At 42.0% G+C, this 24,515-nt stretch overlaps 1 protein-coding gene across 1 annotated transcript in view; it reads left to right on the top strand.

Annotated features, from left to right (window-relative positions):
* Positions 1-3,160: 3,160 nt before the first annotated feature.
* RASA1 (RAS p21 protein activator 1) overlaps positions 3,161-24,515 on the top strand; it is a 76,537-nt gene continuing 55,182 nt past the window's right edge. The window contains exons 1-2 of the mRNA XM_064140805.1: positions 3,161-3,649; positions 24,173-24,322. Of these exons, the coding sequence (XP_063996875.1) occupies positions 3,168-3,649; positions 24,173-24,322 (632 nt within the window). The 5' untranslated portion in view covers positions 3,161-3,167. The remainder of the gene's footprint in view (positions 3,650-24,172; positions 24,323-24,515) is intronic.

Raw genomic sequence — 24,515 nt, forward strand, 5'->3', positions numbered from 1 at the left:
AATTAGAAGAATCACAATCTACTTGTGCTCCAACATTTTAGTACTCAAACAAGAGTAGAGAATACTAGACTCAAATGCCATCAGGTAAGAAATCGGATACACTCCTAGATCCACCGTTCTGCAAACTGACCCTAAGGAGCACCCAGTACCTTTCAGAAAATCAAGCCTGACAGTGTCTACACAGCATGTTTTTACCAAGGATTTCAGAAAAAGACATATTTGCAAATGTACAAGTAGTAGAGAGAAAATTACTACTACACTTGATCCTTCATCCATAGGCATGTAAACATAGCCTCATGAAGTACTGTAAAATGGGTGTCAGCTTGCAAGTCTTAAGAAAGAGGAAATACAGTGATGTGCGTTACCTGCAGCACCAATAGAGGGGGGACAGATGAGAGCCAGGACAGACAGCTTTGCCTGCAAAGTGAACAGAAATGATGTGTCAAGGTCAGAGAAGCAACAGCTCATCTGATCTCACCAGAAAAATCTCTTTCTGATGAATCATTGTAAAATTTAAAACTGCATCTTGCAGAATAAATGTTCCAAAGGAGTGCCACATCCACATGACCCTCTCCTACAGGAAATTCTTAGCACAGCTCTCCCTGTAGTCCCCACACACCCATACATGCATTGCTGCTCTGGGAGGCACTTAGAAAAGGCTGCCTCCTGAAAGAAGTTTTATAAATATTTACACTGCATTTTAACATTTAGTTGTACTCCTACAAGAGCAACAAGGCTGTGTTGAAATAATTTTATTTCAAAATCTGTGAGGGAGAGCAAGCAGCAGCAAATAGAAACCCACAGAGAAGGCTGGCTATGATATTATTTGAAATTACATTTATAATACTGAAAGGTGGCAATGTGAAAAATGAATTTGTAAGGGACTGCTTCTGAAACGGTGATTTCTTCAACAGAAAACCAGCAGGGTACGAATGTTACATTGCTGTAAACTAAGGGCTGGAGCCAGCTACTCCTTTCACAGACACTGGGCATAAACCCAGCATAAATCTGTGGATTTTAGTGGTGCAATTGGAAGTAAACTTTGCTTTCAGAAAACAAGATACAAAACCCCATTTCAGCAGATAAAAAGAGGATGGCTGGATAGCTGTGAAAGTGGGAGCTGTGGTTTGTATTAGTGGCCTCAGGAAAAATTCACTTAATACTTTTGGGTAATGCAAAGCTTTGAAAACCTGAATGTTTAGATGCCTTCTGAGAGCTCTTGAGAGCAAGTGGCAACGTGCTGCTATTTGTCAGCTCTTTTAACAGCATGGGGAAAAAAAGCTATCTACACCATATACATTGGCTGTTAATGTTTGTCATAGATGCCTTATTCTTGATCATGGAGGCAATTACACATGAGATAAAGCCAATGTGCGAAGTCATACGTCTCTAATAAAATTATTAATGATGAAGACTGAACTGTGGCTGTGAGAACATCCAGGGTTGAGTAACAAGGTAAAAAATTCTAAGTCAGTTTCAGGAAACATGGACAGGCTGGACAGATGGGCACAGTCCGATGCCATGAGTTTTAACAAGGCCAAGTAATGGGTTCTGAACTTTGGCCACAACACCCCCCCTAGTCAATGCTACAGTCTGGGGACAGTGGCTGGAGAGCAGCCAGGCACAGTGGGACCAGGGCAGACTGGTTGACAGGCAACTGAACATGAGCCTGCAGTGTGCCCAGGTGGCCAAGAGGGTCAATGGCATACTGGCCTGTATCAGGAGCAGTGTGGCCAGTAGGACCAGGGAAGTCCTTCTGCCACCTGTACTCAGCACTAGTTAGGTCACACCTTGAGTACTGTGTCCAGTTCTGGGCCTTTCAATTTAAGAAAGATGTTCAGGTGCTTGAACAGAACAGAGCAGGGCAACAAAGCTGGTGAGGGGGCTGGAGTACAGACCTACAAAGAGCGGCTCAGCAAGCTGGGGTTCAGCCTGGGGGGAGACTCGGGAGACCTTACTGCTCTCTACAACTACCTGAAAGGAGGTTGTAGCCAGGCGAAGGTTGATCTCTCCTCCCAAGCAAGCAGTGACAGAACAAAGGGACACAGTCTCAAAAAGCACCAAGGCAGGTTCAGGTTGGACATTAGGAATAAATTCTTCACAGAGACGGTGATTTGCCATCTGCCTGGGGAGGTGGTGGAGTAATCATTCCTGGAGGTGTTTAAAATGAGGCTGAACGAGGCATTTAGTGCCATGGTTCAGTTAATTAGAAAGGCCAGGTGATAGTTGGACTCGATGATTCTAAACGTCTTTTCCAACCCGGTTAATTCTGTGAAAATCCTTTTCAGTTGCAACTCTTAACACGATAAACAGTATCTTGTAGACTCCAGTATGCACTTTTAAAATTCTTACTACAAAAGTATCACTTCTCTTTAACAGCAGAAAACGTTCACCTTACGCAGAGAAGCCAAACCCAGCCAGCAGATCGATCAGCCCACGTGGAGGCAGCCAAGCCCAAGAGCGGTGAACTGCACCTGGACCTTTCCCTCACTCCGCGGACACTCGCGCCGCGGCCGCAGGACGACCGCAGCCATCTCGCCCGAGCCGAGGCGGCCGAATGCAAGCGGGATCGGGACCACCGGCACCGCTCACCAAAAGTCGCAAGACCACGTCGCTAAGACAGTCCCTCAAGGCCTCCCTCCGGGAAGGCCCCACTCGCGGCTCAGGGCTCTCCACCTGCCGCGTCTCCCCCACCACGCCATCTGCCCCTTTTTATTCCTCTTTCACCCTCAGCAAGGTGAGCAGGAGACAATCCTCCTACCCCGGCGTCCCTCACATTCTCCCGCCCTCCGCCCGCGCACGCGTGTGCGCGCGGTGTGTGTGAGGGGGTGGGTTGCGCAGGCGCGGTGCGGCGCGGCCCGTCCCGCTGCCGCGCGTTCCCGGTCCGGCCGGCGGGAGGCGGAGTGAGAGCGCGGGGCCGCGGGAGCCGCTCCCCTGGCGGCCGCCGCCGGGGCCCTGCGGAGCTGCCCTGTGCGTCCAGCCCCCGCCCAGCCCGGGTATTGTTCCCAACCCGTCTCCGCCGGGGAAGTTTTGCCTTCGTCCCGGCTCCGCTCCCCGCCGGGGCGGGGCGGGGAGGGGGGGCCGGGTCCCCTTTGTCGCCACCTCCCCGGCGTGCGGCGGCCGGCGGAGGGGAGGTGGGGGGGCGGGGGGGGGCGGTGAGGCTCAACATGATGGCGGCCGAGGCCGGGAGTGAGGAGGGCGGCTCGGTTAGCTCAGCTGGGACGGCAGGAGCTACCGCCACTGCCGGAGCGGAGCCGGGACACTACCCCGCCGTGTGCCGTGGCAAGGGGTTGGGGCCGCAGGGCCCCTTCCCAGTCGGTTCTGGCGGCGGTGGTGGCGGCAGCAGCCCGGGCGCCGGCCCATCAGGTGGCCCGGCTTTGTGCTCGGTGCTGGGACACCTGGAGCTCGGCGCGGGGCCTGCCCCTCCGCCGCCCTGTGGTGCTGCCACAGCGACCGGCCTGGGGCAGGGACTGGAGGCGGCCCGGGCCACCGATCCCGGCACTACCACCGCTGTATTTCCCCCGCTGCCACCACCGCCGCCTCCCTTGTCCGGGGGCCTTGGAACTGTGGACGAAGGTGACTCACTGGACGGACCGGAGTACGAAGAGGAGGAGGTGGCCATCCCGCTCAACGCGCCCCCCACCAACCAGTGAGTAGCCACCGCCCCGCCGGGGGCTGCCACGCCCGGCGCTACACCCCCATCCCCTCAACCCCCTCCCCGTCGCCAGCCCCCGAGCAGCGGGGGCTGCAGCGCTGGACCCCCACCTCTGCCCGGTGGAAAGTGTGTGTCAAACTCCCACAGAAAGTTTTTCGCGCACAATTTTCCCTGCCCCCCCACTCCCTGCTCCTCCCCCGGTTCCGCTCCAGCAGGAAGGCAGCGGCACTAGAAGAGTGCCCCGGAATGGGAGTCCCGGTGTGGGCAACCCCGGCTGGTGCTCGGTGGAGTGATCAGCTCCTCCGCCGCCTGTCTGGCCTGCTGTGATGAAGGGTGAGCAGTGGCTGTAGGGACGTGAAGCTCCCCTTCACTTAAAAGATGGTACTCTGGTAGCGGCTGAAGTCAGCTCCTGGAAAAAAAGGTTGCTGTTGTCGAGCTGACTTAGGTTTTTACGAATTTTCGTAGCGATGCAGAAGCCTGCCAGGAGGAGAGGGCGATTGCAGTGGTGGTTTAACTGACTACCTTGTGGGGAGACACTTCCAATCTGGCACTGTAGTCTTTCTCAGAACAGGCACGGACTTCTCACTCTCTCTCTTCTTTTTTTTTTTTTTAAATGCTAACTAAAGAAGCTGTCTATGGCATAAAATTACTCCTACTCCATTTCAGCATTTTGTGTTGTGCTGTTTTGTACTGAAATAACTCCCACCAAAGTAGTATTTCTCTTTTCCATTTTACACAGAGCAATGTGCACATCTGATCTTTAAAATAAAAATTTTAAAAAAACAAAGCAATCTGGAAAAGTGAATTCTAAGTGAATTACAGTCTGTATTTCTTAAGTGTTAGAGGCTATTTCTATGGATAATGTCCAAGTGCTTTGCTGCTCAAACAATTTAAAGTTGTTTTTAATTGGACTGTATTTGGAGAGAGGAGGTAGTTCTGAAAAAGAAACTGTAAACCTGCAGTATAAGTTATGTTTTACTTAACCATTCATTAGATTAATCAGGAGTCTTGCAGTGCTGGTAATAAAATCTTGTAGTAGGGATAGACCAGTTCTGTGTGAAATATAAGATCAGATAATGTTGCATAGAGTTTGTGTAATTGGTAATTATTCTAAACACAGCTTTTGGAATTAACTGTAGAAATTCTTCAGGTTCGTATTAGAATGGGAAATAACCCTCAAGGAGGTACTGTATTGTCCCCAAAATTAATTGCTTCAAAGGCTGAAATTGCTTTCATCAGTATCTGGAAATATGTTGTTCCTGAAGTTAAACTGAGTGTAGTCAGTAATTTAGAGTGTTGGGTACAAGGTGGCACATGTATTCAAGGTATAGGGCAGTGTAGTGGTTTGGGTGTTACCCACCCCCCCCCCCACTTTGCAAATCACTCAAACTAGACTCAGCTGGCTCTGGAAATTGAATGAAGCTTATATTTACAGCTTAGCACAATACACAAGCAGATATTTACAGTATATACAGAAATATACAAGGTAAAAGGTAATACAGAAACACAACAGCCCTCCCAGAAACCTGAGTCCCCAGGAGGGGCTCCCAAGCGCCCTTCCACCTTCTCCCACCCCTCAACCTTACCCCAGATGTTGCCTTGTGACCCAAGGAAGAATGGAGGGTCGGCCAGGGACATTAGGAAGCAGACGGATTAGTCAGATGGTAAGTGAGGTTAGAGAGAAATGTAGCCCACAGCCCAGTGAGTGTCCAAATGCCGAATGCCTTATCTATGTTTATACTCTTGTTTTTATATATGTCAGCAAGCCTATGAGTGAAGTAGACATCACCATTGTTTCCCTTTCACAGCCTGTAATCTAATCCTTCTCACCAAAACATTCTAGCTAACTTCAAACTAGCACAGACAGAAAACTAATCAGAAAATCCATATGAAATTGAGTGATTCTTTTCATTCCTTCCTGACTCCACTGTCAAAGAGTTAACTTCAGCAGTATTTCACATACTTAGAAGATTTCAGGCGGTGTTGCAGTTTTAAGTAGGACATGAAGTCTAACATTGTAGGTTTTCTTTTAACTTGATCCTCCCTAACCTGAACAGGCTTCCTATTATTCCTTTATTCTTTTAATTTCTGGGCTTTTTGTGGAAGCTTGTAAACATTGAATCTTTGTTTTGTGAAGACACTGTTTAGAGAGTCTTAAATTTGTAGAATTCCTGACAATCTAGAAATAGGATTGTGCATATTCGACAAGGGATAAGGAGGGAAATACAAAAACGTGAAAGCCAAGTGACTTTTTCAGTGTTGTGTGCCAAGCTAGGAAGATAACCACTCATGATTTTTCTCTCAGAAAGACCAGGCTACTACTTCTGTTAGAGCCCTCTAGGAAAAGGCCAAAAAACAAGCTTCTTTGAAATACATTTAGAAAGTGGGATAATTACTATGAATATTACCTGTTTGATACTAATTGTCACTACATCTAGAATTGTGAGTCAATTTTGCAGTGACAGTATGATCTTGTAAATCAAGTGCAAGTGTGATGGTTAACTTCCATGAAAGAATATGTCAGATGCCTGACAAGGAGTACCTGCTAGGGGAACACAGCAAAGGCCCTGATTTTGTTTTGATTGACAAAGCTACTCGCCTTTTCCACACAAAGGGGACATTGATGTTTCTGCAGGAGCAGGGTGTCACTCTGTAGTTAAATGTTCTCACAAAAATTCTTTAGTACACAAACATCCAAGATGTAAAATGCATTAAAAAATTGTCTCAGAAGTTCATATCTCTGTATACATAACCTTTTTGTTTGTTACTTTATCATTAGTTTGTATGACTTTCCTGTTTAACAAAAAAACAAAAAAGGCTGATTAATTATAAGCTTTTTTTTTCTCTTTCATTCATCTCTTCTCTGGTTTATACAGCATCAGTTCTTACCATTCTCAGTTAAGTTAAATTGGCCATATGTTGCTAGTATATTGTATCTTTTCAGTCATGCTGTTTTGTTTGGGAAGAGCCCTATCTTTGTAATCATACCATCTGCTTCAATGGACTTCAGCTCTTGATTTCTTACCAAAAGCAAAGATAATATTATCTATCATCTTGTATAAGGAAAGATCCAATATAAGTTGTATCATAAGAGCAGTAACTGATCTTGTAATTTAAACTTGGATTAAATTTCTCCAGTTGAATATGATTACAAAACTGCTATTCCATTTGCTTAAATGTGACTGCTAGCTCCACCCTTTCGCACTTCCTCCTAATGCATTCAGTTTTTACAGGAGGTATGCAGGATTTGCTTGGTGGATAATTCTGTGATTCTGGAAAAAGGTTTTGATTCTTTGTCTTAACTGCTTACTGTGTATTATGTGTACATCAGAAAACTGAGCGTGCATTTCAATCCTGGTCTTGCTTTATGTGATAAGAAATGACGATTCTCCTGTACCAGAATGAAAAGACGTTATTCCTTTCATAACAACTCTGTAGGCTTCTTTGCCTTCTAATGGACATGCATCACATTGCAGAATTACTGAATGTTTGGCTACTAACTCCAAACAAAGATACCTGGTGAAAAGTGCTGCGGGTGTTTTCGAGTTTGTACTCCAAGCTTAGATTAGTCTTTTAAGTTTTAAAAAAAATTGAAGTTTCTGCAAATAGTTAGACACAACTTTATCACTTTTTCATGTCCTAAATTTGCAAATTAAAGCCAAACCCAACCAATCAAAAAAACAAAAAAAACAAACAAAAAAACCCCAAAACAAAACACCAAACCAAAGCCCCAACAAACTCGAACAAAATCAGAACGAGTTCTCAGTTTGCAAGTGTTACGCCACAGAGGGTGTTATAGACCAAATATGTTTTTGAGCATGAAAAGTTTCTAAAATACGTTTGACATGTAGTTGATGTTCTGGCTTTCAGAGTAACTAACTTAAATAGTTGGGAAGTGAAGCAAATGAAACAGATGCAAGTTCTGCATTTCCTATCAGGATACAGTAAATGTTTGTTCAGAGTAGTCATGATGTGTTTGTCTTTGCTAGCAAGCACTTGGTACATTTAGTTTCCTCTTCTGTTTTCCACATACCTAAGGAAGAGGGAACCTTATCTTCTCTCAGTGTTTTCTTCAATTTCCCAGCAGTGGAAGGTGATAGTTACCATGTTACAGGCCATCTTTATTCACAAACTCAAAATCTCCTAGTAAGGCAGAATTTTATCTTCTTTGTTCCAGAGCAAAACCAGCTTAAAATTTGTCTCTTCCTTGTATATGGTTTTTCACTTTTCTGAAGCACAGCAGTAGTATGTTTATCTTTCTAGCTTAATGCTAAATGTGAGACATAGGATGCTGGGGAATAAATTGAGTAACTTGGTGATATTTTTTTTCCCCTTCGGTACATTCTACTCCATTCACAAAGCTTACTGGCAGAGACTAAGTGGTGTAAGGAGATGCTTTTGGGTTTAATGAATGGATGCTGTCTAATTTGGTTGTAAATCAGCAGTATGTGGAATAGTTATTTGTGTATTTGATTTAAAATCTTAGTGGACAAAATTATCTTAGGTCGTGTTGTTGCATTAAGGTGGCAAGAGCAGTTCCATTATGTTCCATCAAAACTGACATTTTCATACAGTCTTTTTTTGAGCAGTAGATAATTTGAAATGGAAATCAGTTGAAATTGAAAGCTATCAATCATATAAACGAAATAGCCTGTCAAAACTCCATCTAGTTAAAACAGATCTCATCCAAAGCATATGTAGTCTTACAGTCAATCTTGGTGCTTGTTGAGGCAACATAGCAGTGAGAAAAGGAGATGAAGATGGATACGTGAATAGAGTAGTATTAAATAAGCATGGATTACATATATTCTGTCTGATTATAGAGGGAAATTGTGGTTTCTTCACACAAGTGTTGAAGGTGGCAAGTCCAGAGTTCTGCTGTATTTGTTTATTTCAGTAACTCACAAAAATGATTTTTTTTTTTAATAGTGGCTTAAGGCTCTTTTCCATAGTGATGGATGAATCTCTTGCACTGAAAACTAAGAGGAAGTAGTACTGTCATGTGCAGTTAGGTACTGTATAAACAAAAAATGAAGTGTGATATAACTTGATTTTGGTGTATGAAGTGGCTGTTTAGTGTGGTAGCAGGTAACCTTTTCTCTTTTTATTATCTTAAAAAAAAAAGCATGATAATGAAATAATTTCTGTTGTCCATACAAGACAAACACCTTGCTTTTCCAGAGTTGATGTGTGGCTTACAGATTTGGCAGACCTGAATTTGTGGTGTTAGGAGTGCTGTCTTACATGAATGGAGAAGAGCAAAATTGTACCTGTCCATATACAGGAAGCGAAGCACTAAGTGAACTGAGTATCTTTGTTACATCCATAAATGAAAGCTTCAGATGAAGTAATCCAGAAGTGAACCAGTATTTGATGTTGGAGAAGTTTGAGAAGGATTTTTCAGTAGTTTATTGTTAGTATTTCTAGTTACCAAGAGATGATGGTGTTTTGTTTAAAACAGTGAATAGTCTCTTGACCTACACTTTATATAGTTTTTGTTTCATGCTGTCTTCTGACTCCCAGACTTCAGTATAGAACAAAAATACTTCATTCACTGGCCTGCCTTATTGAGAAACAGAATATCTTGCCATATTTCTTCACCTTCTCTCAGTTTTTTGTGGCTGAGGAAGTGGAGAGGAACACAAATTTTATGAGTGGGGGCATGGATCTTTTTACTGTGGGACTCCATCTGCAGATTCAGCTGTAAATTGTAGTACTTATTTAGTAGTTTTCCAGTTTCTCATGTATCTTTCTTTCTTCTTTAAATAATAAAAAAAAAACCAAGCAAAATGAAAAACAACAACAGCAACAACAAAATAACCAACAAAACAAAACAAACAAAAAATCCCAGGAAAAAACCACACAATCCCACCAAAACCATCCGAACAAACAAATAAAAAAATAATCTTGGTATTTATCTCACTGATAAGTGTAGTAGGAAGGATGAGAAAGCATCTTGTTTTATGTGTCTTTGTGCTTCATTGAAGTGAAGTGATTGTTCAGTTCCTCTTTGTACTTCCAGAGTATGGTCGGTACCAATAAAATGTTACCAGTGCTTTACAAGTTTTATATACTTGATTCTGTTTAAGTGCTTTTACATACTATATAAAAGCTAGGTTAGATTTAAATATTTTTTCTTTTTTTTTTTGTAAAGTGTCTGGTCTGTTGCAGGATAAAGGTTTGTGTCTTGCAATTATGTTTTGTTGCAGATGGTGAGGAGTAGTCAGCATGGATTTATGATAGGGAAATAGTGCTTAACCAATCTGACAGCCTTCTACAAAGAGGTCATTTGCTTGGGGAGAAAGAGAGCATACCTCAGCTTTAGTAAGGTATTTGACACCTCCCACAGCTTCCTGAGGCAAATGTACAGGTTAGATAAATTGACAGTGAAGTTAATTAAAAAACAGCTGAATGACAGAGCTCAGAGGGTCTGTGTAGAGGTGCTGGTGGGGTTCCCTAGGCTGTACTCTAGGGGTCAGGCCAATACTGTTCAGTGCTTTGACCTAAGTGGTGGTGCAGAGTGCACTCTTGGCAGGTTTACAGACAGTGCAAAATTGAGAGGAATAGCTGAAACCCCAGGTGTGCTGCCATCCACAGTGACTTGACTATGCTGGAGAACTGGACTGTGAAGAGTCTCTTTAAGTTCAACAAAAGAAATACAGTGCTCTGGCACTGCAGAGGTATAACACCAAACACACGCTGGGGGCTGACCAGCTGGAAAGCACTCTTCAGAGAAGAATGTGGCCTTCCCAGTGGACAGAGCCAGCAGCCTTCATGGCAGAGAAGGCTAGCAGTATCTTGTGCAGACTGAGGGAGCATTGCCAGCAGGATTGAGTGAGATGGTCCTTACCGTCTGCCTAGGACTGGTGAGACACATCTGGAGTGCTGGGTCTGATGCTGGGCTCACCAATACAAGAAAGCAGGAGTACCAGGATGGTGAAGATAATGGATTATTTGTCTCATATGGAGAGGCTGAGAGAGATAGGACTGTTCAAACTGGACAGAAGGAGGCTTGAGTGACAGGGCCAGAGGCAACGAAAACAAATAAAAAGCCTTAACAATCCCAACCCCTTTATTTTATGATGGGATGGGTCAAACAGTGGCAAAAGCTGCTCAGAGAGCAAGTAGAGTCCCCATCATTAGAGGTGTTTGTTATCCAACTGAACATGGTCCACAGCAACCATGTGTAGCTGTCCCTACTTGAATGTGGTAGGAAGAGAAGGTTGAATTAAAGATTACTTTCAGCTGGGGGTCACTTCCAACTTAAGTGATTCTGTATATGTGTAAACATACAGTTTGACTTGTGGCATCAGTGTCACAAATCTATTTGCCAAAAATTGTTACCTGGTATAGACAGGAATAGTTGTAGGCAGCAGTTAATACAGAGGACTATAAAGGAAAGTGCAACAAATCTGTAAGCTGGTAAACAGGATATTTCCTTATTTTTTAGGGAGGCAGATCTCATAATTTCTTCTGTAAAAGCTGGAGAATTTGCCTTAAGTCTAAGGTAGCTAAGAGTGCTGTTTAAATATTTATTAAATGTATTTGGAACATCTGCCTTTTTAAGGTATGTTTTTATTACAGTTGCTGTCTACAAATTAATGTTTTCAAGCCAGTGTTGCTAAATTAACTTGAACGCTCCACTTATATTTCATGAAGGGAGTATCAAGGATTCCAGGACACAGTCAGTGTTCTGGTAAGGTGGCACTCTGCAATAGACAAAGGAGGAGCAACTGATGTTGTCTGCATGACATTGCAGTCTCTGAACTGGAGAGGCTTGGATTTGTTGGGTGGAACTCTCAGTGGATAAGGAATTGTCTGGATGTTCACATTCAAAAAAATGCTGCAGATTGTTTGATGTCTAAGTGAGGACAAGTGGTGAGCTGTGTTCCTCAGTATTTGATACTGACACCAGTGCTTTTTAACAACTTTGTTGGTGACACAGGCAGTGGAATTTAGGGACTGTCAGGAAGACTGCTGATGGGGCTGGGTGATAGATTGGACTGGATGATTTTGGAGGTCGCTTCCAACCTGGTTGATTCCTTGATTCTGTGACACCACTCTGTGGTATAGTTAGCATACTGGAGGGAACCTTGACAAGCTTGAGAGGTAGGCCAATGCCAACCTCATGAATTTGAACAAAGTGAAGTGCAAGGTCCTGCACATAGTTCAGAGCTATCCCAAGGTAAAAATAGGGACTTGGCGGCGAATGGATAGAGAGCAGTCCTGAGGAGAGGGACTTGGGAGTGCTAGTTGATGTCAAGCTCCATGCTTGCAGCCCAGAAAATCACTCATATCCTGAGATGCATTAGAAGAACTGTCCAGCAGGTCAAGAAAAAATATGCGATCCTTCTACTCTCATACAACCCTACCTGGAGTACTGCGTCTAGCTCTGGAGCCTCTAGGCATGAAACTGTTAGAGTGGGTCCAGAGGAAGCCATGAAGGAAGTCAGAGGGCTGGAACATCCTACAAAGATGGATTGAGAGAGTTGAGGTGTTTGCCATGGAGAAAAGAAGGCTCTATGGAGAACTTAGAGTGGCTTTCTAGTATTTGATGGAGACCTAGAACATAACTGGAAAGGGACATAGGGGCTCCTGTGACAGGACAAGTGGTAATGGCTTTAAAATGGAAGAAACTAAATTTAGATTAGACATTAGGAGAAAGTTCTTAACCATGAGGTTGGCAAGACGCTGAAACAGGTAATTCAAAGAAGTTATGGAGGTGTTCAAAGGAAGACTGTATGCAGTCTTGAGCAACATGATCTAGCATGAGGTGTTCCTGTCCATGGCACAAGGGTGGAACTAGATGATGTCTATGGTCCTTTCCAACCTACATCATTTTCTCACTATTGTGATGTTCAGACTCTTAAAAAGTAATTTTTCTTTTCTGTTTCCCCCCCCAGCTTCCTCTCAGGCCAGGTCATAGCAAATCAAGTCTTTTTGTTAGAGTTTTCATTTTCCATTAAATTGAAGTGTCAATGAGCTCTTTTTTTTCTTCTATGTATACAGTTCATCAGGATTTTAAAGTCTTAGAAAACTGTAAACTAACACGATTTTGGAGGGACCTCAGAAGATTATCTGGATCATTCTCATGCAGAAAAAGGAGCATAGCTGAGACTCTCCACCACCCTGTCCAACCACATCTTGAAACCTGCAGTGAACTTTTCCTCCCTCCCTGTGCAGGTTGCCCCAGGGAATGGTTTACATACTGGAAAATTGAGACAAAGTCCGCTTGAGCCATATTTTCTTCAGGAAGAAGAGGCCTGACTATCTTCATTCACTGGGCAGGTTCTCCAATGTCTTGTGACCCTGCTTTGGACCCTCTCCAGGCTGTCCACATCTTTCTAGAAATGTGGGTACCAGAACTGGAAACAGTACTCCATGACAGCTTGGTAGAGTGGGATGATCACATCTGTCTTTGCTAGCAGTGTTTCTGTGGATGTGGGTCAGGACCTGATTTCCCTTCCTTGCTGCAGCTTTGCATTACTGACTCATGTTCATTTTGTTGTCCACCAGGACCCCAAGATTCCTCCCAGCAAGACTGCTTTCTAGCCACACAGACCCTAGCCTCTGCTGGGCTCTTTGGTTAAATCATAGTGTTGTTCCTAGCTCACTCTTAGAATCATAGAATCACAGAATCAACCAGGTTGGAAGAGACCTCCAAGATCATCCAGTCCAACCTAGCACCCAGCCCTATTCAGTCAACTAGACCATGGCACTAAGTGCCTCATCCAGGCTTTTCTTGAAAACCTCCAGGGACGGTGCATCCACTTCCTCCCTGGGCAGCCCATTCCAATGGGAAATGACTCTCTCTGGGAAGGACTTCCTCCTAACATCCAGCCTATACCTCCCCTGGCACAACTTGAGACTGTGTCCCCTTGTTCTATTGCTGGTTGCCTGGGAGAAGAGGCCACCCCCCACCTGGCTACAATGTCCCTTCAGGTAGTTGTAGACAGTAATAAAATCACCCCTGGGCCTCCTCTTCTCCAGGCTAAACAACCCCAGCTCCCTCAGCCTCTCCTCATAGGGTTTGTGTTCCAGGCCCCTCACCAGCTTTTTTGCCCTTCTCTGGACACATTCCAGCGCCTCAACATCTCTCTTGAATTGAGGGGCACAGAACTGGACACAGGACTCAAGGTGTGGCCTGACCAGTGCTGAGTACAGGGGAAGAATAACCTCCCTCGTTCTACTGGCCACACTGTTCCTGATACAGGCCAGGATGCCATTGGCTCTCTTGGCCACCTGGGCACACTGCTGCCTCATCTTCAGCCTACTATCTATCAGTACTCCCAGGTCCCTTTCCTCTCGGCTGCTTTCCAGCCACTCAGTCCCCAGCCTGTAGTGCTGCTTGGGGTTATTGTGGCCGAAGTGCAGAACCCTGCACTTGGCCTTGTTAAATCTCATCCCATTGGCCTCTGCCCACCCATCCAGCCTGTCCAGGTCTCTCTGCAAGTCTCTCCTACCTTCCAGCAGATCAACACCTGCTCCTAGCTTGGTGTCATCTGCAAACTTCCTAATGAAGGACTCAATCCCCTCATCCAGATCATTAATAAAGATATTGAACAGGACTGGGCCCAGCACTGATCCTTGGGGAACACCGCTAGTGACTGGCTGCCAACTGGATGTGGCACCATTCACCACCACTCTCTGGGCTCTGCCATCCAGCCAGTTCTTGATCCAGCACAGAGTGAATCTGTCCAAACCATGAGCTGCCAGCTTCCAGTCTGCCCAGGTCTCTCTGAGATGTCTCACCTTTCTGATGCATTCACCTCACCACCTGCTTTGGTGCCATCAACAACATTAGTGAAGGTGCTTTCCATCCCATCATCTCCTTACAGATACTTGAACAGAGTTTCTTCTATGAACTTCCCCTTGCGGAATACACTGATTTTTTTCTGGAGTAGCTTCCAGAAACTATCTAGGTTTAAGCTTTGATAATCAACTTAGGAATCATAGGATAATACTGTGTAGGTTTAGATATGAAATTTTCTTAAAATGTTGCTCTCATTTGTTGTTATTTTAAGTCCACCTCCTGCTTTCTTTAAAATTATGGACATATATGCAATTGTTCATCTCTCTGTGGGGCATGCAAAATGATATTGTCTGTGATGTTTTGATGTGCCATCTTTTTCTACATAAAAAATTTAGGACTAACTAAACGAATCATTTAATTTTTTGTATTGCCACCTGTTAGCAGGGTGTCACTGCAGACATTACGAGAGTCAAGCTTCAATACTTGATTAATCTAGAAGAATTGCTTTTCTTATTTTGTTCAAACCACACCTTTTCCCTAGATTTCTACTTCCTGATTTCTGGCAAAAAAATAGTTTTATCTTTGCTTGGACTTTCACCAAGTCTGGACTGGTTTATTTATTCTTTTTGTAAAGCAGACTGTGACTGTATTAAGAATGTAACCAAAGACATGCCTAGAAACAAACCGCGCGCATAGGGTGCAGTTCTAAACCTTACCTCTGATGAAAGAATGGTATACACATCTCTGCTGTTTCTCTCCGTTCTGAACTGCAGTACACCTTGCTGCTATAAAGTGCTGTGTAGGCAAAGACTGACATTCATACCAATCATATGGAGCTGAAGGCTGTGGAGAGTGATCTGTGTAATCATGTTCCCTTGCCTGTTAGGACATGCTTGCTGGGGTCAGTGGCATGTATCAGATTGAAGTCTTATTATTAATGTAAAACTGAAACTACACACTTTATGGTATAGAGACACTCTTGTATAATTAGAATTTGTGCTATGGTAATCACACTTCTCTCTTTCTAATGCTTGTTCATAGTCACTGTTAACAAATATTTGGTTGACTATTTTTATAACATTAGGCTTACCAGTGTCTTTTCCAGATGGCCAACCAGTCAGTCATGTTCCATGAAAGAGTACTGTGTAAGGGCAGCAGTGGTTGTTGATAGTTTTGTTTGTTATATATTTGTAGAGATGTTTGTGACTGACTTGCCTTTGGTACCTGTAAATACCTCATACTCATTCCATGTATTGATTGTTAATTTCACTGTAACTGGAAGTTTGAAATGCAGTAAAATGCTCTAGTTTTGTTCATATATAGTTAAGTGATACAAAGTGTCTCAGGTGCTGCCTGGATGGAAGGGAGTTGATGCTTGCAGGAAGGAAAGATGTTTTAAATGGTGGTTATGAAGCAAAGTCTTAAGAATGGCACTGCCAACAGTTTTCTGTGTTTTTTTGTCGTTTTATTAAAAAAAAAGAATCTGCTGGCTCTTCAGATATAGAAATTTGGTAGTGATTCTAAAAATAAAAGCAATAATGGAGACCTGCAGGGATGTTTAATCCAGTTCTGAGCAAGCCATCTGAACCAGGAAGTGCAACTGAATGCAGTGAAGGAATGCATCCAGTGTGTCCAGAGATCTGTCATTCTTCCTATAGGTGGGAGGTTGGAATAGATGATCTCTAAGATTCCTTCCAACATAAGCTATTCTATGATTTTTTTTTTCTTCAATAAATTTTTGTGCTTTCTAACATCCATGCAGAGGTTTCTTTTGTTCCTTCCACTCCTTGGCAGAAAAAAGAGATTATAGAATTATAGAATGATAGAATGGTTTGGGTTGGAAGAGACCTTGAATATCATCCAGTTCTAAGCCCCCTGCCATGGGCAGGGACATCTTCCACTAGACCAGGTTGCTCAAGGCCTCGTTCAACCAGGATGCTGGAGAAATGCCTTTCTTCCCCCAAAAGCAAAATATTGCCAAGCTTCTGTAGTAATCATCTTGTTCAAATCTAGAAACAGGTTTTTGTTTCTTTTCTTAGCTGCATGCACAGTTGTTTTATATCACACTCTTGTATTTTATATGTGTGGGTTGTACTCTCTAGATTGTGTTGTCTGCTGTTGTTCCTAGTGTATGTGGGAAGTATTGGACTTTTTTAAGTCAGGCATTATACTTATCTTTGATTTCTAGTGTGTAACTGTCAGGTTTTCTCATTATAGAAGCAAATACCTAACTGCTTCCTGTGCTTCGTTAGAGAGGGTAAGGGTTGAGGAGGAGGAAGATGAAGTAGCTTTCAGTACATCTAATGAAGCTAATGGCAATTAAGATGAGTAATATCTTGGAAATTCCTTAATTATTGCAAAAGAGTATCTGCTGATTTCTGTAGCAGTATTAAGGAAATTTCTGTAATAGTTACTCTTAGTTCAAACAGAAAAAGGCCTAAATTTGACCCAAGGTCACAAGTAGGAAATATGTAGGGAAGTTTCTTCCTAGAAGCTTTTATGAGTTCTAGAACTCACTTCCTAAACTGATCCTTCAGTGAAGGTAATCAAAGCTGTTTCAAGAGCTATTTTGCAGCCAGTTTAGCTATATGTCAGTGGTTAATTGGTGGCTGTAGCAGAAGTGAGGTAGGAAATCTTTTCAGTGTGTGTGTGTAAACATATATATGTATATGTATATATATCTGACAGGATTGGGAAGGGATCTTTTGATTATGCTGAACGGTATGCTGTTGTCATGTCTCTGTCTTTTAAAGTTCCTAGCATTCTTTGTTACTGCAGTTGAAACTTTCAGAACCTTCCCTTAGTGAAGTTATTTGAATGTGTTCTTTTTCAAATGTATGCTTATCTTGCTTTTTTATCTTTACATAGTCTTTTAGTTAAAATGTACTCTGAGGTTTTTGGTTGATCTGTTCTAGCCCAGAGATGAAATAAGTTATGGTGAAAGTGTTTTGAATTGCTTCAACGTATGTGCAGGTATGACAGTTAAAAAGTTAACACAGCTGGTGTACCAAGGAGTTCCATGATAGTGACTTGCCATGTCAGTTGATTGATTCCTGATCTTGAAGAGCAGCATGGTTCTTCAGTCTTCCACATGCTCTTTCTGAGGGATTTTGAAGCTGTCAAAGGAGAAAAGCAGAATTAGTTTTCATTAGGCATATTTGGCTATGCTGAGATGCATTGTACTCTCTCCTAGAAGAATGCATAGGGATGCAAAAGGGATTAAAACCTCATTCCTGCCTTTTCTAGAAGAGTATATAACGCTCAAATTTTGTGAATACTGGGAAAAGAGCAGCTAGCTTAGCCTCAAGTTAGTTTCAAGTCTTTTTTCATTATTTTAAACAATCATTGAGTGTAGTAGTTGATACATATTCTGAGGTCTTTTCTCTGGCAGGAAGTTTTGTACTGGTGGAGAACTGTGAAGACTTGGTCAAAAATTAGTAACTACTGGATAGTAACTAACAACAGAAGAAGGAAGTATGTTTACTAGTGTCTGAGTGAAACCTGCCTTAGTTAAATTTAACTCTACAAATAATGTACCTGAAGGAAGTAATGCAGTCTTACACATCAGAGAGGGATGGGTTATAAAATGTTTAAAGGCAGTCTCACAGTCTGGATAAAAATGTTAAATGTAAGAATATGTTTTAAACTGAGAGAGTCTACGGGTGAAGTGGAACTTGAAACAGTGACTAGGATCATCAGGTATTCAGATGGAAAGTGTGAGAGGCAATGGATGATGTTGGCTGGATAAGAAGAAAGACATTGTAGAGTGGCAGAATTAAATAAGATAGAACAAGGGAGGTTGTAGCCAGGTGGAGGTTGGTCTCTTCTCCCAGGCAACCACCAATAGAACAAAGGGACACAGTCTCAAGTTGTGCCGGGGGAAGTATAGGCTGGATGTTAGGAGGAAGTTCTTCACAGAGAGAGTGATTTCCCATTGGAATGGGCTGCCCAGGGAGGTGGTGGAGTTGCCATCCCTGGAGGTGTTCAAGAAAAGACTGGATGAGGCACTTAGTGCCATGGTCTATTTGACTGGCTATGGCTAGGTGCTAGGTTGGACTGGATGATCTTGGAGGTCTCTTCCAACCTGGTTGATTCTGTGATTCTACGATTTTCCAAGTTCAGGGTAGTCATCTCTGCTCTGTTTCGAGGGAACAGCACTCACGTAGCCTAAGGAATTGATAATATTGATATCTGATGAGACATACTTAGGCAGTGACTGAATAGAAGCAAGGTATGGCTGAGAGGAGGTCTGAATGAAATAAATATGGCATTTGCTGTTTTTCCTGTGCACTGTATCCTTCTTTAGATGGAAATAAGAGAGGCCTCTGGCTATTATAAACATCTGTATTTGTACTGAGTTGCTGAAAAGCACTTTTAATCCTCTTCAGCACTTTCTCCTGCATTCCATCCTTCTGAACCTACTATGCTCCCAAGTTAAAATTGCAACATACTGTAACAGAAGAATCCTTCAGTGGAGCAGCAAAGCTTTGTAATATTTGCCTTTCCCACATGCAAAAGGGAAGTATGTAAATAAAAGGATTTGGTTGAATAATGTGACATTCTCCCACACACAATAGCAGCTGCTTTCTTCCACATGGTAAATTCACCATCTCTTTCCTCTTTACGAACAGCCTGTGTCTTGCATGGACCTTGTGGTGTCCACACTGGCGGTCGGACATCCTGTTACTGTACCATGAGCTGGCTCAAGGGATGCAGTGCAGATGCATTCTTGCTTGCAGTAGGAAGTGCTGTCTGGGCCTAATGAGACTGGTGTTATTGGGTGTCTAGTATCCAGCATCTTCCCCATAGTGGAGGACGATTAAAGACCTCTTGTCTGTAAGCCAGAAGTAACAGCTCTAGATGCAGTGCAACTCATTTCGTGAAGTTCATGACTTGGCTATGTCTGTGAGCCACCTGATTTGACTGTGTTGTGTAGGGATCATTGTCCTGCGCAAATCTGTTGCATGTGTAGTTATATAAGCCAGTTGTGACGTTGTTGTGTCTGTGTTCTGCTCTTTGCTGTAATTAAGATTTTAATGCATAGTTTTGAACATGCTGCTGTTAATTTAAACTGGCAGATGGAAATATTTTCTCGCATAGCTTCTGACTGATTTGTGAAACATGGAAGCCTATTGCTGGTATCCTTTTGGAAGCAAAATAAAGATTGTACTTTAGGTAACTGCTGTAAAAAGTTTGTAAAATTGTTAAATTAGTGGTCATGGGAACAACCACCTACATTGTGAGCCATAGCATCTCATAGTAGCTATTGGATAGTTTGGGCATTGGCTGTCATTTGAGAATGTCATTTAATTATATCTGTCTAAAATAACTGTGAAAATAGTGAATTGCCAGCATGTTAAAATTTGCAAAGTTGCTATTAGAAGTACAGGAGGTATTCCTAGGCAAACAAGCGGAGCTGACTGACTAGAAATAAGGATATTGTCTTTGGCAGTGATGGAGGACATACATCTAAATAGTAGTGAGTTACAAGTTTGAGTGCATAAATTTGATAAGTCACAGACTCAGGAAATCTGTATTAAATTTAGGGAGATTTTTTTTAGTTTCATACCTTCCTATCCAAACTTTGATTTCTTCGGGAAACTTCTAGTGCACTGTAGGTATGTCTCCTTTATATGCTGATTTAGAAGCTTTGTTTGATATGAATCAAGAGATCTGGTTAAGCATTGCTTTTGAGTGTGAGCACAATAAACATGAAGCTGTTATGGTTGCAGAATGCTGAAGCTGTTGATTTTTGCCTACAAAAATCAAAATTATTTCCTCTGAAGAGGAAAAGCTAATTCCAAACATTTTTTTGCAGAAGCACTGAACTTGAGCTTTATTGAGATACCTGATTGAGGTACAAATCCAGAGGATCTGGAATTTATTTCAGAAATTATAAAGGCCTTGTCCTATCCATCAGTATTCTGCACTCTTTATTCTCTGATGAAATTGCAAAGTAGGGCAGGTTCTCTAGCCATTTTTGTTTTACTTTTTGGAAAGCAATGAGTCTTGGTTAGATCTTCCTTTTTAACCTATAATGGAGCAGAAGTAATATTTTTCACTAGCTTGAATTTGTGCTCATTATGTTAGCCAATATTCACTGAAAATTTTGGCTATGGATGTATTTCAAAGCAGAAATACCCACAATCTTTTAACAGAAATATTACAAAAAAGAAGATAATGACAACCTTTAGTGAGCACTTGATATCTTTACATGAGATTAACCAGTGCAGTTTTTTTAAAGTAGTCTATTTGCTATCAAACTACTTGAAGATGATGCAAAGTTCCAGAGTACTTTGTCATATGATATTGAAAACAGGTGATAGATGTATGAAGTAGAAGACCTGCCTTTATGAAAAAGAAGTCTTTCATCACTCTTAGACTGTACATTTCTTAGATAAAGTGGTTCTCTCTGGTGATGAAACTTTTTTCTCTGGAAAAATATAATTATTTCTTGAAAAGCATTTTGCCTACTCTAATAGTATCTTAACATCTTGTGCTTCAGTGTTTATCCTGATTTTTGAAGATGCATTCTGTCTACAGAGGCTTTCTGAGATAATCTTGAGCTATTTTCTGCGCGGTATTGACTGCTTTACTGCCGAGTGTACATTCATATCAATTGGCAGTTAAATTCTATGTTAATACTTATTTCTGTAGCTAGTGGTATAATTTGGGTTACACGTTAGTGTATAGTGTAAAATACAGCATATTTTCTGTCACCTGTTAATATTTCAAATATGTGCTCAGTGACACTATTTAATTGCGCCTAGAAGTTAAGTAGATCTCTTTTATTTCAGAAAACCTTCTGAAATGAGCAAGCAAATAATTTTTAACCCTGCTTCCACTTTACCAGATAATAAATGTCTCCTGCTAGGATTGATACAAAACTGTTGAGTAGAAGGGAATTTATATAACTTGTTCAGCATTAGAGGAAGTGATCTCCAGTTTGTGGGATGCACAAATGTATGTGGTGTTGTCACTGCAAGGAGGGTGTCTTCTGTTCAGAACTTCTGGTCCTAACATTAGAGCACCCAAGCTTCTTGCTATCATTGTGAGAAATCCTCGTTCTGTTAGAAAAGTTGGATGTTTTGTTTGCAAAGTCCTTCATTTTTGTTTTCCTTGTGTGTGTATATGTATATATAATTCATATTTTTCATTCTTGCTAACACTCCCACCTTCTCCATTTCAAAATCAAGCCTCTAAATTTGACATTGTAATGGGGAGTCTCAATAGAGTTAAGATTATTTTTCTGAAATGGGTGATAAATAGGAACAAAAGCTTAGTGAACCTGTTGTTAGTTCTTAAAATAGACTTCATAGAATGTTAGTTTCAAAGAATTTCTTGATTGGGAAAGTTTCTGAGTCTCTGAGGAGTTTCTTCACAAAAGTTGGTTTAGGAAAATGCTGCTGTTGAGATGTGCTGATAATGAGCAGACTCTGGTTTCAGTTATACTGTGCGCACTGACAAGCAGAATATTTCATCCTGTATACTTCAATATACATGGTCTTCATTTCTTGTCATAGAGGACCCTCCAAGTAGGGATGGTATGCTCTCCTCTTTAAGCCATAGATTTCTCTCTGTGAAGCTGTAATGGAAATCAGGCAAGATCTCACTAATGTAACAGGGCCTCCAGTAATGTAGCAGCCTCCAGTGTTATATGTTGTACAGACACAGCAGTGCTTTTTCTGGTTTAACTTGTTTTGATTAGAATGAGGAAGAGAAGCAAAGAAGAGCTATACTAGCCAGCACACAGCTTTGCCAGGGTAAGCAGTATCCATGCTGGTGCCGCTTCTGCTGGTATATGCCAATAAACAGGGTTTATCCATTTAGTTAATCTGATTTTCATTATGATAAAAGTTCTCAGAACTTTTGCTTCTCTTTAATAGAAAACAAAAAAAACTTCTGGTCAGATTTTACTAACAATGAAACAGTTGGGTTTTTTTGCTTTAATTTTATTTTGATTTTTCTTCTAACTTACCTATGCACTTTTTTATATTCTTGTCTAAAAGTAGGCTGCATGGAAGCTGATGTTTTCTTGAGTGTAGAAATGAAAAGTTGAATTAAGCACAGTTAGCAAATGGATGCAGAGGAAATGATGTAGCTTCAGAATGTGCTGAGGCTAGGTGATGTGCTGAGGACAATGTCTGGCTTTATATTTGAATGGCTCTCCACCACTGCCTTAAAAGAAAATCCTCATCTAATACTTGATCATTAGGAATAGGACAAGTGTTCTGACAAGATCTGTGTAAATAAACTGAGGTAAGGTGAATGAATTCCTGAATGGTAGCTGTCTAACCTTTGATTGAGACTCCGGTGTTCCTTTGTCGTGTTTTGAGGTCTGTGACTTGCCAGCATCTGCCCTTGCCTTTAATTGTAGGGTATGCATTGTGACTAGGAAAGACCGTTTTGAGGTTGAGTGGTGATCTGGTGACTGCTGTCACTCCAGGTCAATGCAAACTTTGCTGCAGCTGTGTCTACTGAGAATCAGACCTTTGCAATTCACTTCTCTATTGATGCTTTTGGAAAATTCACCCTGAGCTGAAGCCCCTAAAGGCTTAAAATGCAACAGTCTTCCAAAGCATGTCAGTTATGTCTGGTTCTGTGTATTTAAAATAAGCAAATTAAAGAAGAGAGAAAATCTGAGACGTGACCTCAGTAATGTTTATAAATATGTAAAGAGTGAGTGCCAAGAGGATGGGATCTGGATTTCCTCAGTGATGGCCAATGACAGAACAAGGGGCAATAGATGGAAGCTGAGGCATAGGAAGCTCCATGGAAACATGAGGAAAAGTTTTTCACTGTAAAGGTGACAGAACACTGGGACAGGCTGCCCAGGGGGTATGTGGAGATATCTTTGAAGATATTCAAGACCTGCCTGGATGCTTTCCTGTGTGATCTGATATGGGTGATCCTGCTCTGGTAGAGGGGTTTGGACTGGATGATCTGTCGAGGTCCCTTCTAGCCCCTAATATTCTGTGATTATGTAACAATATGTATAGAGCTTTCCCCCTGTGGTGCTTTGGGTGTTACCCCCCCACACTTTGGAAATCACCCAGACTAGACTCAGATGGTTCTGGGAATTTGAATGAAACTTATATTTACATGCACAATATACAAGCAGATATTTACAGTATATATTTATATACAGGAAATATACAAGGTAAAAGGTAATACAGAAACACAACAGCCCTCCCAGAAACCTGAGTCCCCAGGAGGGACTCCCAAGCACCCTTCCACCTTCTTCCACTTCCCTACCTTACCCCAGATGTTGCCTTGTGCCCCAAGGAAGAATGGAGGGTCGGCCAGGGACGTTAGGAAGCAGATGGATTAGTCAGAGAGACGGAGTGTGAGGTTAGAGAGAGATGCAGCTCAAAGGTCAGGCAGAGAGCAACTCCCTTATCTATGTTTGGATTCTTGTTCTTACACATCTGAGCAAGCCTATGAGTGAAGTAGACATCATCATTTGTTTCTCTTTCACAGCCTGTGATCTAATCCTTCTCACCAAAACATTCTAGCTAGCTTCAAACTAGCACACCCCCTTGGGATGGCTAATTAGTAGAAGCAGTATTCTGTCTTAGAAGTACTGTGTATTGGAAATAAGTAAACTGTTAGGCTGAAGATGTGGATATACGATAACTTTGAAATAAAAGCTTGGAGCTACATTTGTTTTGATTGAACACTTTTGTTGACTTCATGGGTCTATTTTATGAGAATAATAAAAACTCTTCAGTTCTAAGGACATCCATTTGTGATGTTTTTTTCAGGTGGTATCATGGAAAACTTGACAGAACAATTGCAGAAGAACGTCTTCGGCAAGCGGGAAAACCTGGAAGCTACCTTATTCGAGAGAGCGATCGGAGACCAGGTTCATTTGTGCTTTCGTTCCTTAGTAAAACAAATGTCAATCATTTTAGGTGAGAATTAAATGTTTTATTTTAAAATACTGTAACCTGTTTATTTTTGATTGTGGGACACAAAATAGTACAAACAGAAAACAATCGTATTACTGTATATTTTTGACTATTCTTGCATGGTATGGGTTTCTATTTGTGCTCAACTGTTTTAAAATGTGCTGCTTAAAAATTACTTTCTGGACTAAAGAACAAA

Source organism: Pogoniulus pusillus, chromosome Z, assembly GCF_015220805.1.
Source record: "Pogoniulus pusillus isolate bPogPus1 chromosome Z, bPogPus1.pri, whole genome shotgun sequence".
In the NCBI taxonomy this organism is placed as follows: domain Eukaryota; kingdom Metazoa; phylum Chordata; class Aves; order Piciformes; family Lybiidae; genus Pogoniulus; species Pogoniulus pusillus.